Below are 13,356 nucleotides of genomic sequence, written 5' to 3'. Positions count from 1 at the left end.
GGGTGCACTGTATAGCTAAAAGTGCAGCAACATTAATTATAGTGACTTGTTGAACTTATATATTGGTTCCTACACCATGAATTTTATAACTATTTATTTAGTCCAAAACATCTTGTCTGTTCTAACTCAAACTTGGATGTCATGGCAATGAAAAAACAACAATCACTGGTTAGATCGAATGTTTGCTATCTAACCGGTTTGTTAGTCAGGAAACGTGATGATCAATATTAACCATGCCAAAAATCGTCCTATAACTTTTCTATAACTCACTCTTAATATCTCATGTACAGTTTCATGCTGCTCTCTGTTGTTTTATTCATAGATAATTATACAAACTGATTTTATATTTTGTGGATATCATTCCTTAACAGGTTGCTGTGGTAGCTCTCAACATAACCTACAATTCATTCCATTTGATTAACCATTTCCCTCAATCTTTAACCTGTAGAATGATTGCATGAAGCTATATATACCCCCACAGAAGGTGTAGTTGAGCGATGCATCATGGTTATTACTTGTGTTGCTCATTAAATAATGGCTGCTTTGTTTTTAAGACGTGATTTGCAAGTAGTGATCAAGCTGTTGGCAAGTTGTGGCACTGTTTGTCATTGTTTCTATAAATGAATTGAAGACTTTTGATATAAAATGACTCTTAGAAAGGTTGTAGAACAAATGCTCTGCTTGTCTGATGACCAACACAAAAAGTCTTTAAGATACTGTCACTGCAAGTATTGACGAAGCATTAGTTAGCAAAATACATGAGAATCAGTCTTACAGTCAAATACGGCATTCAATAGTTCAAAATGTTTTTCTTTAATCAAATTTTAAAATGCTGCAAATCATATCTATAATATCTTTTATAATATTATTTTTATTATTATTATTATTTTATTATTATTATATAATAATACTTATATAATATAATATATATAATACTATTTTTATAATTTTCCTATATAGAGTTAGTATTCTTTCACCTTTGTAATGTAGACATACCTTTCACATTGTAATGTAGACATAAGTTTTTGGTATAAATCAAGAAAGAAAAGCAGATGACAATTGTCCAAATAGCGTTAATTATTCACACTCACTATTATTTTAAACTTTAGATAAAGATTACCTTTTATCAATACACAACATGAAACTGTTGTATTTTAACATAACACTTTACTGTTATTATAATATTAATAATGACTTGAAGTTGGTTTTATATCTTCAGACTGTCACCATCAAGGATGATTACATGTCTGTGAGACCTGAAAACGATTGGTATGTAACCATTTTAACATTTACTTCAAGTTTTTCATACTTTTATTGTCGTCATTATTTGAACTTTTTGCTAGAATGTCTACATGTGACAATAGATTTTAGTGCTCTGCAAGCATTTAGGCAAACGTTAATGTTTACTGTTAATCTAGATTGGTTAAATCTAATGAATAGAGATTTTTTGCGGCAAGGCAGTCAAACAACAACACTGAGTGTTAAGTTACGGTGAAACATTTACATGTTTTTACTAAATAAATATATATGTTTACATACATGACAGACAATAAATAAATTTAAAGTATGCAGAGAAGATGCACGTACCACGCTGCCAAAACGTTGCCAAAATGATCAAATCCTTTTCCTTCATACTTTTACTTTCATTTTAGGCTCCACCCATTTTGCTTTGTTGTATGCTCAACAAAGCAAAATGGGTCTTTTCCCTGATCTAGGGCATGCCCCTGGCTAGGAAATTGGGTGCAGCCGACTGAGCATGCCAACATTTCGAGCCCGCCTTCATGATATTGCGGTCCAAACTTGTTAGGCTATGATAATAATTCTAGAGAGCTACGTCAGGAGTCTCTCCTATTGTCAGCCTGGCAGAGAGAACCTCCTCTTTTTTGGCTCCCAGTTTTGGCACCACCGCTTCCGGGCTGGAACCAACCCTGGTTGGATCTCCTCAGTCGGGGCCTGGTTGGGCCGGCCGGTTATGACGGGCCTCTGAAACGGGCTTTACTGGTTGCCTTTTGCCAGGGAATACGGGTTTGAGCTTTAGTTAAACCAGTAGTGGGGCATTACTGTCACAACCCCTTGCCATTTTGCCAGCAACGACAGAGCGCTCCATTTAGGGTCGTAGCAATAGGCCTCCAAGTGACAGCGCTCTCCCGTAACATTATGATAGCCTGACACTTATAAATGCCGTGAACAAAACTATTTTGGTTGTTGAAAAGCAGAAAAATGATGCACTGAAGAGTTTATTGTTAGTTGAGAGTATACCAAAGTCACAAAAAATATAATCATTTTAAAGGGCAACACAATATTTGATGTCTGTGTTATCACTGACATCGTAAAATATATTGTTTTTTTTATGTAATTACGCTTACATCCAGCTTTCTTTTGATAACTGCTATACAATTATGAGCTGATGATCTACTTCATAGCTATTTTAACACCAGTTTTATTCTGTGCTTGGTAGTTAAGTCGATTAAATCAAATGAAAAAATAAATTTTGAAGAGTTTAATAAATTACTTTACGCCTTTTTCAGAAAAATGCATTATTATTAAAAGAAAGCTATCACTTTAAAACTGAAAGTTTTGTTGGTTTAGTAATACAGTTCTAAAAAAATTAAATGTTTTCTGATGAGACTTGATATTACTAAGCCCAGATTCATAGTCACCTGGTCAATAAGTATTCACTATCTTTAATTTTAATAACAAAAAGCAAATACTTGCAAAGTTTTTCGAGTGTAACTCGTTTGGTATTTTACTAATGTTACTTAGGAGTTTTTATATGTTTTTACATGCATCAAAGTCAAATTTTGTATCTTAATATAAATTGGTCTAATTAAATACACCTTGAGTACATAATTTCTAGATGTTTCCTTAATTAAATTTGAGTTTGAATCAGTTTCAAATATTTAAATAGACAGTTTCTGAGTATCAATGAAAAATAGTTTCTTGTTGCTGAAAAATCTTAATTCTACTCGGTAGTATAAGGAAACGCAAAACATAATGTAACTAAGTTGTTTTATGCTGTCAGGTTGCCTAAGCTTATGGAAAGCTTTCCTCAAGTCAAACAAGTTACACTCAATAGTAACCCAAGGAACTGTCAAAAGATGTTGCAAAATGCTGCGACTCTAGAGAAAGTTGCTTTAATTTATTATTCTTTTGATGTGGTAAGTTACAATAAATAGAATATAGTTGCAATGAAAGAACTTGTTTCCTAACCATTTGTATGATGAATTTGTAGTTTGTTATGCATTGTCAACAGGTACATTTAAATAAATTACAAACTAGAGATGCAGTGTTCATAGGCACCAATCCATAAAAATTCAAGGTTAAATCAGTAATAATATTACATTATTTTATCTTGAAAATAATTTATTTATTTTTGCAACAAAATAAATAATAAACTTGCCAAGAAAATTATAAATCAATTTGCTTTTTAATATTAAATGCTCCAGATGACTGTTGTCATACACATATTATACACTCTACAAACTAATTAAGCATGTGGAAAAACTGCTCAATTTGTAATGTACAAGGAGGTGTGATCTTTATGCATTATAAAAAATACTGATTCTTAGCAAAGTTCATAGAAAACATTAATGCCCTTTCGGTCATTCTAATGGTTCAGATATAAAACTTTGATAATAAATTGATGGTTAAAACAGAGCTGATGAGCCTTAGTCAAGGTAAAATTTTGAAAAGTTGGAAAGGCTGCTGTAAAACACTTTTCTACAAATAGTTTTATCATATAGTATTATAAAAATTGAATAATGCAAATCTTTTATCATATAGTATTATAAAAATTGAATAATGCAAATCATAGAATGCAACTAAGTAAAGCATTCAAATAAAAAAACATTGTGTCATAGAAAATAATTTTGGATCGAAGGATGCCAAGTTTGTTACTGCCAATTACAGAATTGAAAGCGTGTTTCCAAACAAATTGTATTTGATTGTCGCTGTAGGTAAATTGAAATACATGTAATTACCATGAGAGCAAAAACAGAATGTAGAACATGGAAACACAAGCAAATGTACACAAAGTGTTGTCACTCACTATACCAAAATCCGCCCATACAGCTTGTAATAAATAGAATGGAATTTTTTCAAAGTATTTGACTGTCACATTGTGCAGAATATATATAGCAACTTTTTATTCCTTACAGACTGAAAAAGAGATTCAGTTAGAAAATGGCAACCTTCAAGAATTGAGCTTGACCTTCTCATCAAATGTCACAGTGATTCGGCTGAAATGTCCTGAACTGAAAGTGCTGAGTATCATAAATGAAGACAGTAAGTAATCACCTCTGTATGTTTAAATGTCAGAAATATTTTTAATAAGTTATAAATTTGATTGGAATTTTACGCTTTAAGTTTAATAATTTTTGCTGATTCAGCAAATGAAACATGTTCACTTGGTCATAGGCGGTGCCGTAATCTGTTAAAAAAAGGTTAGCTATATAAAAATATTATGGTGTCATTTGTATCGGCAGAAATTTGAAGTATGTTTTTCGCCACGCGTTTCCAACAATTGACACAAGAAAGTAAGAACGCTGTTTTTGAGAGCAACTATTAAGAAGGAGAAGCAAGATTAAAAATTAGTGCAAAATGAATTAAGCCGTTTTACATACATGTATGATATGTTTCAGAGTACATTTTTTATTGACATATCTATGTATTAAACATGCAAAAAACTATTCTCAACAACAATAACGCATTTTGGCCAACCTAGCTAGTGTTTACTTGCGCAAATTGTTCTGCTAGTTGATCTTCGGAAAGTCTATCAAAACTGAAACACGCATTTGACTTTAAAAATAAATCTCTACTCATTTTTTAACTTGGAAAGGTTCTTGTAAAAAGTGATAAAATTTAAAAATTTTAAATGTTATATAAATTACAACTTTTTAACTTTTTTTAAAACATTCGAAAAGTTTTGTCACAGATACATGTGGACCTCCCAAATGTAGCAACCAAAGTAAAAATAATGACTAAATCATCACCATTAGCAATGTGGATTAACTATGACTGATTTTTAAAAATGGCATTAAATAAATAAATTGCGTAAGAAAAATACAAATTATTAAATGTAAAAGAAAAAGGGTTGTCAAATATGCTGACATTTCACACAAATGCTGTATGATTATCCTCTAGAAAAAAAGATGCATTTGTTACGTCAAATGACTCTGTGAAAAAGCTCAGAGATATTTGTCAAAATCCCGGACCCAAGCACAGACAAAATTATCCCAATTCATGCTTTCAACAGCTATATTATACCAAAAAATTTAAATTTTAATATTGTAGTTTCAAACTTGGCAATACCATTAAAATAAACTTTTCAATCCACAATTTGTTTTAGTTTAATGATCAAACATATTTCTATGCAATGTGACATGCTATTGACTGCACCTGTTTACTGCATTAAACAGTAAAAATGCAATAGGACTATTAGATTTTACGCTGTGTAGAAAGTAGAGAATGTAATTTTAGAAATAAATGGTTTTTTAGGAGAAACTATATATTGTTGTAAAATCTAGTGTTGCTTCACTTGCTAAAAATATAGGTCTTCTGGAATTGCTCATGACAATCAACCATTGATCTACCAAAGTAGTTATTCTGATAGTGACTTTCATTTATCATAAGTCATTAATCATTTATCATTAATATTCCTAATTTATCTGATATACAAATCATATGTATCATGTTCATCATAAGAACTTACCGCATGTCATTTTTCAACCATACATGTTTTGAGGCACAGTCAAACCAAATCAACCACAAGTCGGCAACTGTACAACCAAATTAACCACAAGTCAGCAAGTGTACTGTACTGTATACAACTGTACTTTAGGGTGGCACGGTGTTAAGTTTAAAGCCTGCAAATATTGTTTGCTTTGCATTCATTCAGAAAATTTAAAACTCTAGCATGCGTTTGATTGATCAAAGCTCTTTTTTTCAAAACATTTGATTGAAAATAATTAGAAAAAGTGAAATTTATTGTAAAAATCCTTGTAAGGTATTAGAAAGAATTTAAAGTGGAGACGGATCAATTTTTTCTTTAGATACGAGGAAACGGTGGAGCACTGTAAACGCTTTGAGGTAATAGCCAGAAAGTCTTAAAGCTCAAATCAGAAAAGCAACTTCTAGTACAATCTAGCTGCAGTTTTTTCCTAACAGCTGATGTGTAAGCAAATAGAAAGGTTATTTGTGCAAACAAACCTCATTCAATTGCAGCAACACTAAAGTGATTGTCTTTGCACATTCTGAGAATGCCAAGTGTGGCTGGTTATTATTAACTAGCATAATTTCTGTGGAGCCGCTGTAACAGTTACCTACATGTATGTTTCACATTTTTTGACTTTGGTCTAGGATGTGAAAGTATTATTGGTAATCAGCTGAAATCACTATGTGATAGTGTCTAAATTCAAAGTATGATTGCTAGTTGAATTGATAAATTAGCTGTATGTAAAAATATTAAAATGGAAATATTTGTTATTGACTAATTGTACATGTAAGTGTGGTATACAATTGCAGGTTATGAAACCCCTGAACTGAATTTCTCAGGACTCTTCAAACTTGTGAGTTGTTCCATTTTTACCAATTAAAATTCTATCATCTTTATTAATGAACTTCTCATGCAACTTAATTTCAATAGTCTAAAGCTTTAAGTAAAATTTAAAAATTAAATGAGATGCAATCGAAATTTAATTGTGAGTATTCCGATAGCATAAGCTATCATAGGATCAATTGAGAGCGTAGCTTGTACTTGACTAGCGAGAAAGCCTTCAAGATTCAACATTGTATGAGCTTTGTGGATGCAGCATGGTTTGGTATTCAAAGAACTTCATGACTTTTGAACATAAAGTCCTCTGAACACTAAACTAGAAACAACCAATTCAGTAATAATGTTCACAGGGTAGATACAGGATGGAAAATTGATCCCTATGATAGCTTATGCAATCAAAATAGTTACACTTTAATTTCGACTGCATCTCATTAAATTTTCAAATTATTTCTCAAGCTTTAAGCTATCATAGGGATCAATTGAGACTTCAACACTGCAGTCATGAAGCGAATACAATAATGTATTATTCCATTATATTTGCTTCAACATATGTGCAAAATATAACATCAATGATAGTATCACTTGCTCAAAACGGTAACATCAATCCCTTCATAAGACTTGACACGCGAACAGTAGTGTTTTCTAAAAACTGATTCTGATGACTACCCACCAGCTTTAAGCACAGAATCAGTAGGAATTTCTTTTCTTATACATTGCGACATAGATGTACTACTTATACTGTGTACACCATAACTGGCATCCATGCCAGCCTTCTTTAGTACAAAGCGTGCCCAATTAGCCATAGTGTCTTTTTTGGCTTTTCTGTAAGGGGGTATTGAAAGGATAAAAATATTTTCAGTCTATTTGTTTCAATGACTCAGTCTTTTTTAAATAACATTTCATGGCAGTAACAATACAAACTGAAGGGTTTATAAGTAAGTTGAGACACTATAGACACAAAACTGTATGAGACATACAGTTTTTCTTGGTTTTCATAAAACCAAGAAAAAACCAGTGGTAACTGATGTGCTTTAGGTATAGTTTTTTACGCTAAGAGCTGATAGTTATAGTCATACCATTAGACTTAAATCTGATATCTGATATTTTAACCTCTGCAATCATAGCTAGCCTTTGGCCTGATAACAACAGAAGCAAAACCAGTAACTTCCCGTTCAAATCTAACAACTGAGTTCCAGTCTCATGAGACTTAAGGACAACATCAGGATCCCAAGTGTCAGTATATCGAGGCAAAGAAAGCCTCTAATTGAAAACGCCGTTCATGAAACGAGTCATCAAAGGATGTGTACCTAAAGCATAACCTGTAAAAAAACTATTCACTGTGGAAACAGCAGGCTTGCCTAAAGTCATAGCATTATAACCTACCCGTTTCTGATGAAGTGAGTTCAGAAAATCCAATAATATTTCCAAAGTACACTCCCTAATTGGAACTTTAGTAAAAACCTGATATGATATTAGGTAGCAACCATACTGTTTCCTGGTTGAATTTCTTATAGACTTGAATACCAGAGAACACACTTCTTTATTTGAAGACTTCTTGGAAATAAACTCATCCATCAAATCATTCCAAACATCAGGTTTAGGGAGTTTGAATGGTCCCATGATCAGTAGATGTTGCAAAGCTGGGTACCAAGGTTGAGCTTTCCAATCCGGGTATACCAGTATGAGTTTGTCTTTGGTTTATTTGGCCTTTTGTAGAGGCTTTAGTATCATACTAAAAGGTAGAAAAGCATAAAGTACTCCAAACTTTGACCAACCCAAAGTAAATTAATCTATGGCCATTGCTTGCTTAAAAGTTTTCCAGGTCACAAACTTGTCACATTTAGCATTGGCAAAAATTTCAGTATCAGCATGACCAAACTGTTTTATTATTCTAAAGAAAGCCTCATCGAAAGGTGATAACTCTTTGTTTTGTTCACTCTCAAGCCTACTTAAGCAATCAGCATGAACATTGACTTTCCCAGCAATAAATGACACAACCATAATGACATCTCGGGCCTTACGCCAATGCCAAAACTCTTTGTCCACCTGGTTGCATTGTTCTGAACATAGGCCACCCATGTTGTTGACGTAATGGACAGCAGTTCAATTATCACAACAAACTAACACTTTTCTGTTCATTATACAATGCTCAAGGGCTAATAGACTTTTCCATATTGCTACCATCTCCAAAACATTGTTATTTGTTGCATATTTAGCAATTTCCTCCTGATTCCATTGACCACCAAAAACATCAGATCCATAAACAAATTCAAACCCAGACAAGCTTGCATCACTCTAGCACTCTATATCAAGACTGAAGGATCAAATATTTTTACTCCATGATCACTGTGAAGCATGGGACATGACCAATATTGTAAGTTGGTGATTGCTCCATCTCTCAACCAGCATGGCTTGTTGCAATTGCCTTTATTTTTTTTTTGGGCAGATATTTTACAGGCTTCTAAACCGCGATAATGGGCCTTGCCATATGTAATTGCAAGCATGACAGATATAATACCATCTATCAATTTAGCCAACTCTCCGGTAACAACAACCTTCTTTTCAACTTCAGCTACAACAGTCAGCAACTTCTCATACTTTTTTGCTGGTAATTTTAATATGTCCATATCTAACCGAAACTCAAACTCAAAAATGCTCTCTTTTGCACTTGAACAATAACAGATTTTTCCCAGTTAATGAAAAACCCAGCACATTAAAACAACTGAAGAGTTGCTTGTACGTTCTCAATCCAAAAGGCTATCATCAAGATAGCCAATAGATGTGAAACTTTTTGACCTCAAGTCACTAAATAGCACCTTCATTATTCTAGTAATCAATTTTGGAGCTGATGAAAGTCTATTTGGTAATGCCTAATGCTCAAAAATTACCTCTTTGATGGTAAACCTTAAACATTTGTGTGAGTTCCATGTATAAACTTTGTCCTTACATTATGGCTTTGTTTCATTATGTTTTTTTTTGTTCTGTTTGCTGAACTTGGGGTAACAACTGGAACGGGATGATCCCCTAAGTGATCCTTTGTTGTTGCTGTTGTAACTGCGGAACCTTGGTTGCTTGTCTCTGTGAAACTGGCCTACAACATTATTTAAGCTGTACCTAACTTTGGCCACCCCTAATAAAGCCTATAAACTACCAAACAAGCCATGAGTAATTGTCATTATGCTGTTATACCCATTATTGATTATTCTGCATTGGCTTTTAAAACTGACCTCTCCAGTTTTTTGATCCTTTTGAGTCAAGCTTGTCTCCAGGTTCAGCCTGCTTCATAGCAGTTTTGAACTCTTTCTCTTCTCCAAATAACTGATTAGTGATATTTAGTTCATCCCCACACAATGATTAGAAAACAACGGCTATATCTCTTTTCACTTGCGGTCTCTATACAATAAACACTCATAATCATTATATAAACCTGTTGACCAGTTTTAACCCAAAGCTTTGATATTGATAGTATTTTTGCTCATTTTCAACAAACTCCAAAATAAGGTGTATTCAACTCACCCGGGCTAGATTAAGATGAAAGGAAGCTTGGCCACTCATCGTTATGGCATCGAAAACTGAATCATATGTCCCTTTAATCTCTTCCATATTCTCGTCTTCCTTGTATAGATTGAATATGAATTCGGCTGTTCAGACGTTTGCAATGCAGATCTTTGCTATGATCTTTTCTATGTAGTGTAGTTTGACATCTCTCCTAATCACGTAGTTAGGAAACTTGTGAGCAAGGCAGCTGTTTATGGTAACTTATCTTATATATTTTGTGTTTGCTGGTGCTTTAAGGTGATCTACCTTTTGTTTGAGTTTATCTTTAGAGATTTGTTTTGTCATTTGGCTACCTACATATAGAGCTATAGATTCTGCCACCTCTGGGCTATTTGTTTCCTTATCGTCGGTACACCAGTTTTTGTCAATATGTTTCATAACAGCTTCTTCATTATATTAGAGCGGTACCCGACCTGGCTAATTATTTTTTGTATAGTTTTGCCAACAAGGACGGGTGTCCATGTGTTATACTGTAAATGCATAATCATGGCCCCATGCAATGCCATGGCTCATTTACGTCCTCACCTAGCTCGGAGAGTCTAGGGTATCTTGATGTGCCAGGATTTTTTTCCATACAGGTTTAGGCGGTCTACAAATAACTCATCCACAAAACTCAATACAAAATTTAACTAAGCACTTAGCTTTTATAAGGTATGAGTTAATAGGACACAACCTCACCAGTTGAAGACTAGATTACAATTGAAGGCTTTCTCGCTGGTCAAGTGCAAGCTACGCTCTAAATTGAACCCTATGATAGCTTATAGCTTGTGAAATAATTGTACTAGTATTAAATCTTTTTTAGTGTTTGCTGTTCAATCAAAAATGTTTTATAATGTGATTGATATATAGCCATAGATTAGATGCATTGACCACTTAATGCAAATTTCGTCAGTTCATGCTTTACTACAATTTAGTGCTAGAATAAATTTAGATTATAATTTGATTCAATTTGGAATACTTTTGCCACATATTCTCATAATCTACTTTGATGGTTTCAGATTTAGGCAACTTTTAAAACACACAAAACAAGTCTCTCGCAATGTATTCAAATAACATCCAATTCATTGTATAACTTAACAAATATTTAGCTCAATTTTTCAGTATATGGTGACTAGACACTAACCGAAAATATTAAATATATTCACAGGTGGAGCTATCAATAACTGGTTGGACGATGCAGTCTGAGGCTACCAGAGAGAGTTTGCTGCAAAACTGCTCAGCACTAAAGTGAGAAATATGGTCATTGGAAAATAAAATTTTCGCGATGGAAAATACAACCTCTCATTGTGAAAACTTCTTTAACCCTTTGAAACCTAAGGCCGATATTCCGGTACTGCGTAAGGTGTGACGGAAACCCTAACACCTAGAATACCATCATTTGTATGGCACTGTTTACAAGTGCTGTGTTTAAATAACAGTGTGAACCAATCAAATTAATTTTTGCACAGGGCGTTAGACCAGAAATTTCATTTCCATTTTTAATCTTTTTCGAATATCTTTACCCACTTCCTTTGTTATAATAACAAATTTTATTTGAACGACTTCCCGGAAAAACCTTATACAGCTCGTTTGTTGGTATGTCATGGATGAATGGGTGCAAATGAAGAATTAAATGAGACTAACTACAATTTTCCAAAATATTTTGAGTCATGAAATGATGATGAACATGTGCTCAATGGGTAGGATGCTACTGTAAAGATATTTGCAAGTTTTTATAATCATACGAACTTGTACAGTTTTAGCCTGAAGAACTGTGAAACATTTTTTTTATTTAATGGTATTTGCTGTGTGTTGCAGACCTTTTTACCAGTGTCTTACCAAATATCATTAGATTATGAGCATATTTTGATAGATTTGATTAGGTTTAAAAACTTATGATCATTACACAAATAGCTCAAGGATGCTGACACATTGACAAGGGTCGCCAGGTTCGATGGTTTTAACTAAGATTGTTATAATGAACTAAAACTTGTGCAAAAAGGCAATTTTCAAACCTGCCATGAAGAAAAATCGATTTCCGCATTTTGAACTCTTTATTTATGACATTTTTAAAATGTGGTACATAGCTGTGAACGAAGTTACTAACTTTAAGTAGTGGACTTTACTAGAAGAATGCTAGCCAGAAAACGTCAGGAATTCATTTAGTATATATATGTATACTAGATGAATGCTCTGTGTAACATGTGTAAAAAAAGTTTTGAACAAAACATTTATTTGTATTTATCATCCCACGACTAAACACGAGCAAAGCGATTGTTTGGTAGTTTCATGAGAAATGCATATGTGCACACAACTCACAAAATTATTCATCATCCGACCGTACCCAAACCCTTCTACCGAAATCTCATCCAAAAGTTTAACTAGTTTTCTTTGGAGTCGCTCAAGTATAATAATGATAAAAAACACATATAAACCTGTTTAAAGATGTTACCAAGTATTTGAAAATTGTAGAAAATATCCTAAAACTTACCCATCTGATTGGATTATACATAAATAGAAAGATTAATTCGGCCTAAAATCACCATTAAAAGTTGACAGGCCTTTTTTAATTAAAATTAAGACCGGCAAACAAAATGCCCATGAAGCCGTGTGACAGAAGGTAGAACCATAAAGCCGTGTGCATTCCACAAGAAAAACGTGCACGTTTCACCAGTCTATGGGATTGTCCAATTGCCGAAAGTTTCTGTAGTTAATGTGGATGTACTGAAAAGCAATTGTTTCTTTTTCGCCGATTCAGCCGGACTCTGACATTTTGAACACTTATAATGAGTACTTTGGTATTCCATCTGGTGTCCAAAGCAGTGAAAGTAAAGGAAATGATAATGATCTTTTTCTAATGATTCTTATAAGATTATTACAATATTTAATTGTAAGAATAATTATTCGATTTTATAAGATTATTGTAAGATTTAATTATAAGAATAAAAATTCGAATTTATAAGATCAAAGTATATAGTGACCGATGATGTGCAATATGTTACTGTTATTATTTTTTTAAAGATTTTGTTGATGATACTACGGCTGTGCGCAATATCACGGTACAGCCAAGCCGTTTTTAAAAATTGCAAAATTAAGTAATACACTGTAGGCCTACATTTTCTTATAGATATACAGCTATTCTTATGAAAACCAATTAAAATCTGATTAGATTTTTAAATTCAGCATAACGTTTTGCATATAAATACAAAAACCTAGATAAGTATCAAAACTTTTTGTTATTTGTTGCTACATGTATAACGTTTTGA

General features: G+C 33.1%; 1 protein-coding gene across 1 annotated transcript in view; it reads left to right on the top strand.

The window, feature by feature from the left end:
• LOC137391452 (uncharacterized) overlaps positions 1-13,356 on the top strand; it is a 53,909-nt gene that overhangs the window by 19,141 nt on the left and 21,412 nt on the right. The window contains exons 7-11 of the mRNA XM_068077933.1: positions 1,220-1,269; positions 3,023-3,158; positions 4,158-4,284; positions 6,523-6,566; positions 11,259-11,338. Of these exons, the coding sequence (XP_067934034.1) occupies positions 1,220-1,269; positions 3,023-3,158; positions 4,158-4,284; positions 6,523-6,566; positions 11,259-11,338 (437 nt within the window). The remainder of the gene's footprint in view (positions 1-1,219; positions 1,270-3,022; positions 3,159-4,157; positions 4,285-6,522; positions 6,567-11,258; positions 11,339-13,356) is intronic.

This window comes from Watersipora subatra, chromosome 3, assembly GCF_963576615.1.
Source record: "Watersipora subatra chromosome 3, tzWatSuba1.1, whole genome shotgun sequence".
In the NCBI taxonomy this organism is placed as follows: Eukaryota; Metazoa; Bryozoa; class Gymnolaemata; order Cheilostomatida; family Watersiporidae; genus Watersipora; species Watersipora subatra.
This window is presented reverse-complemented; position numbering and strand designations above follow the sequence as displayed.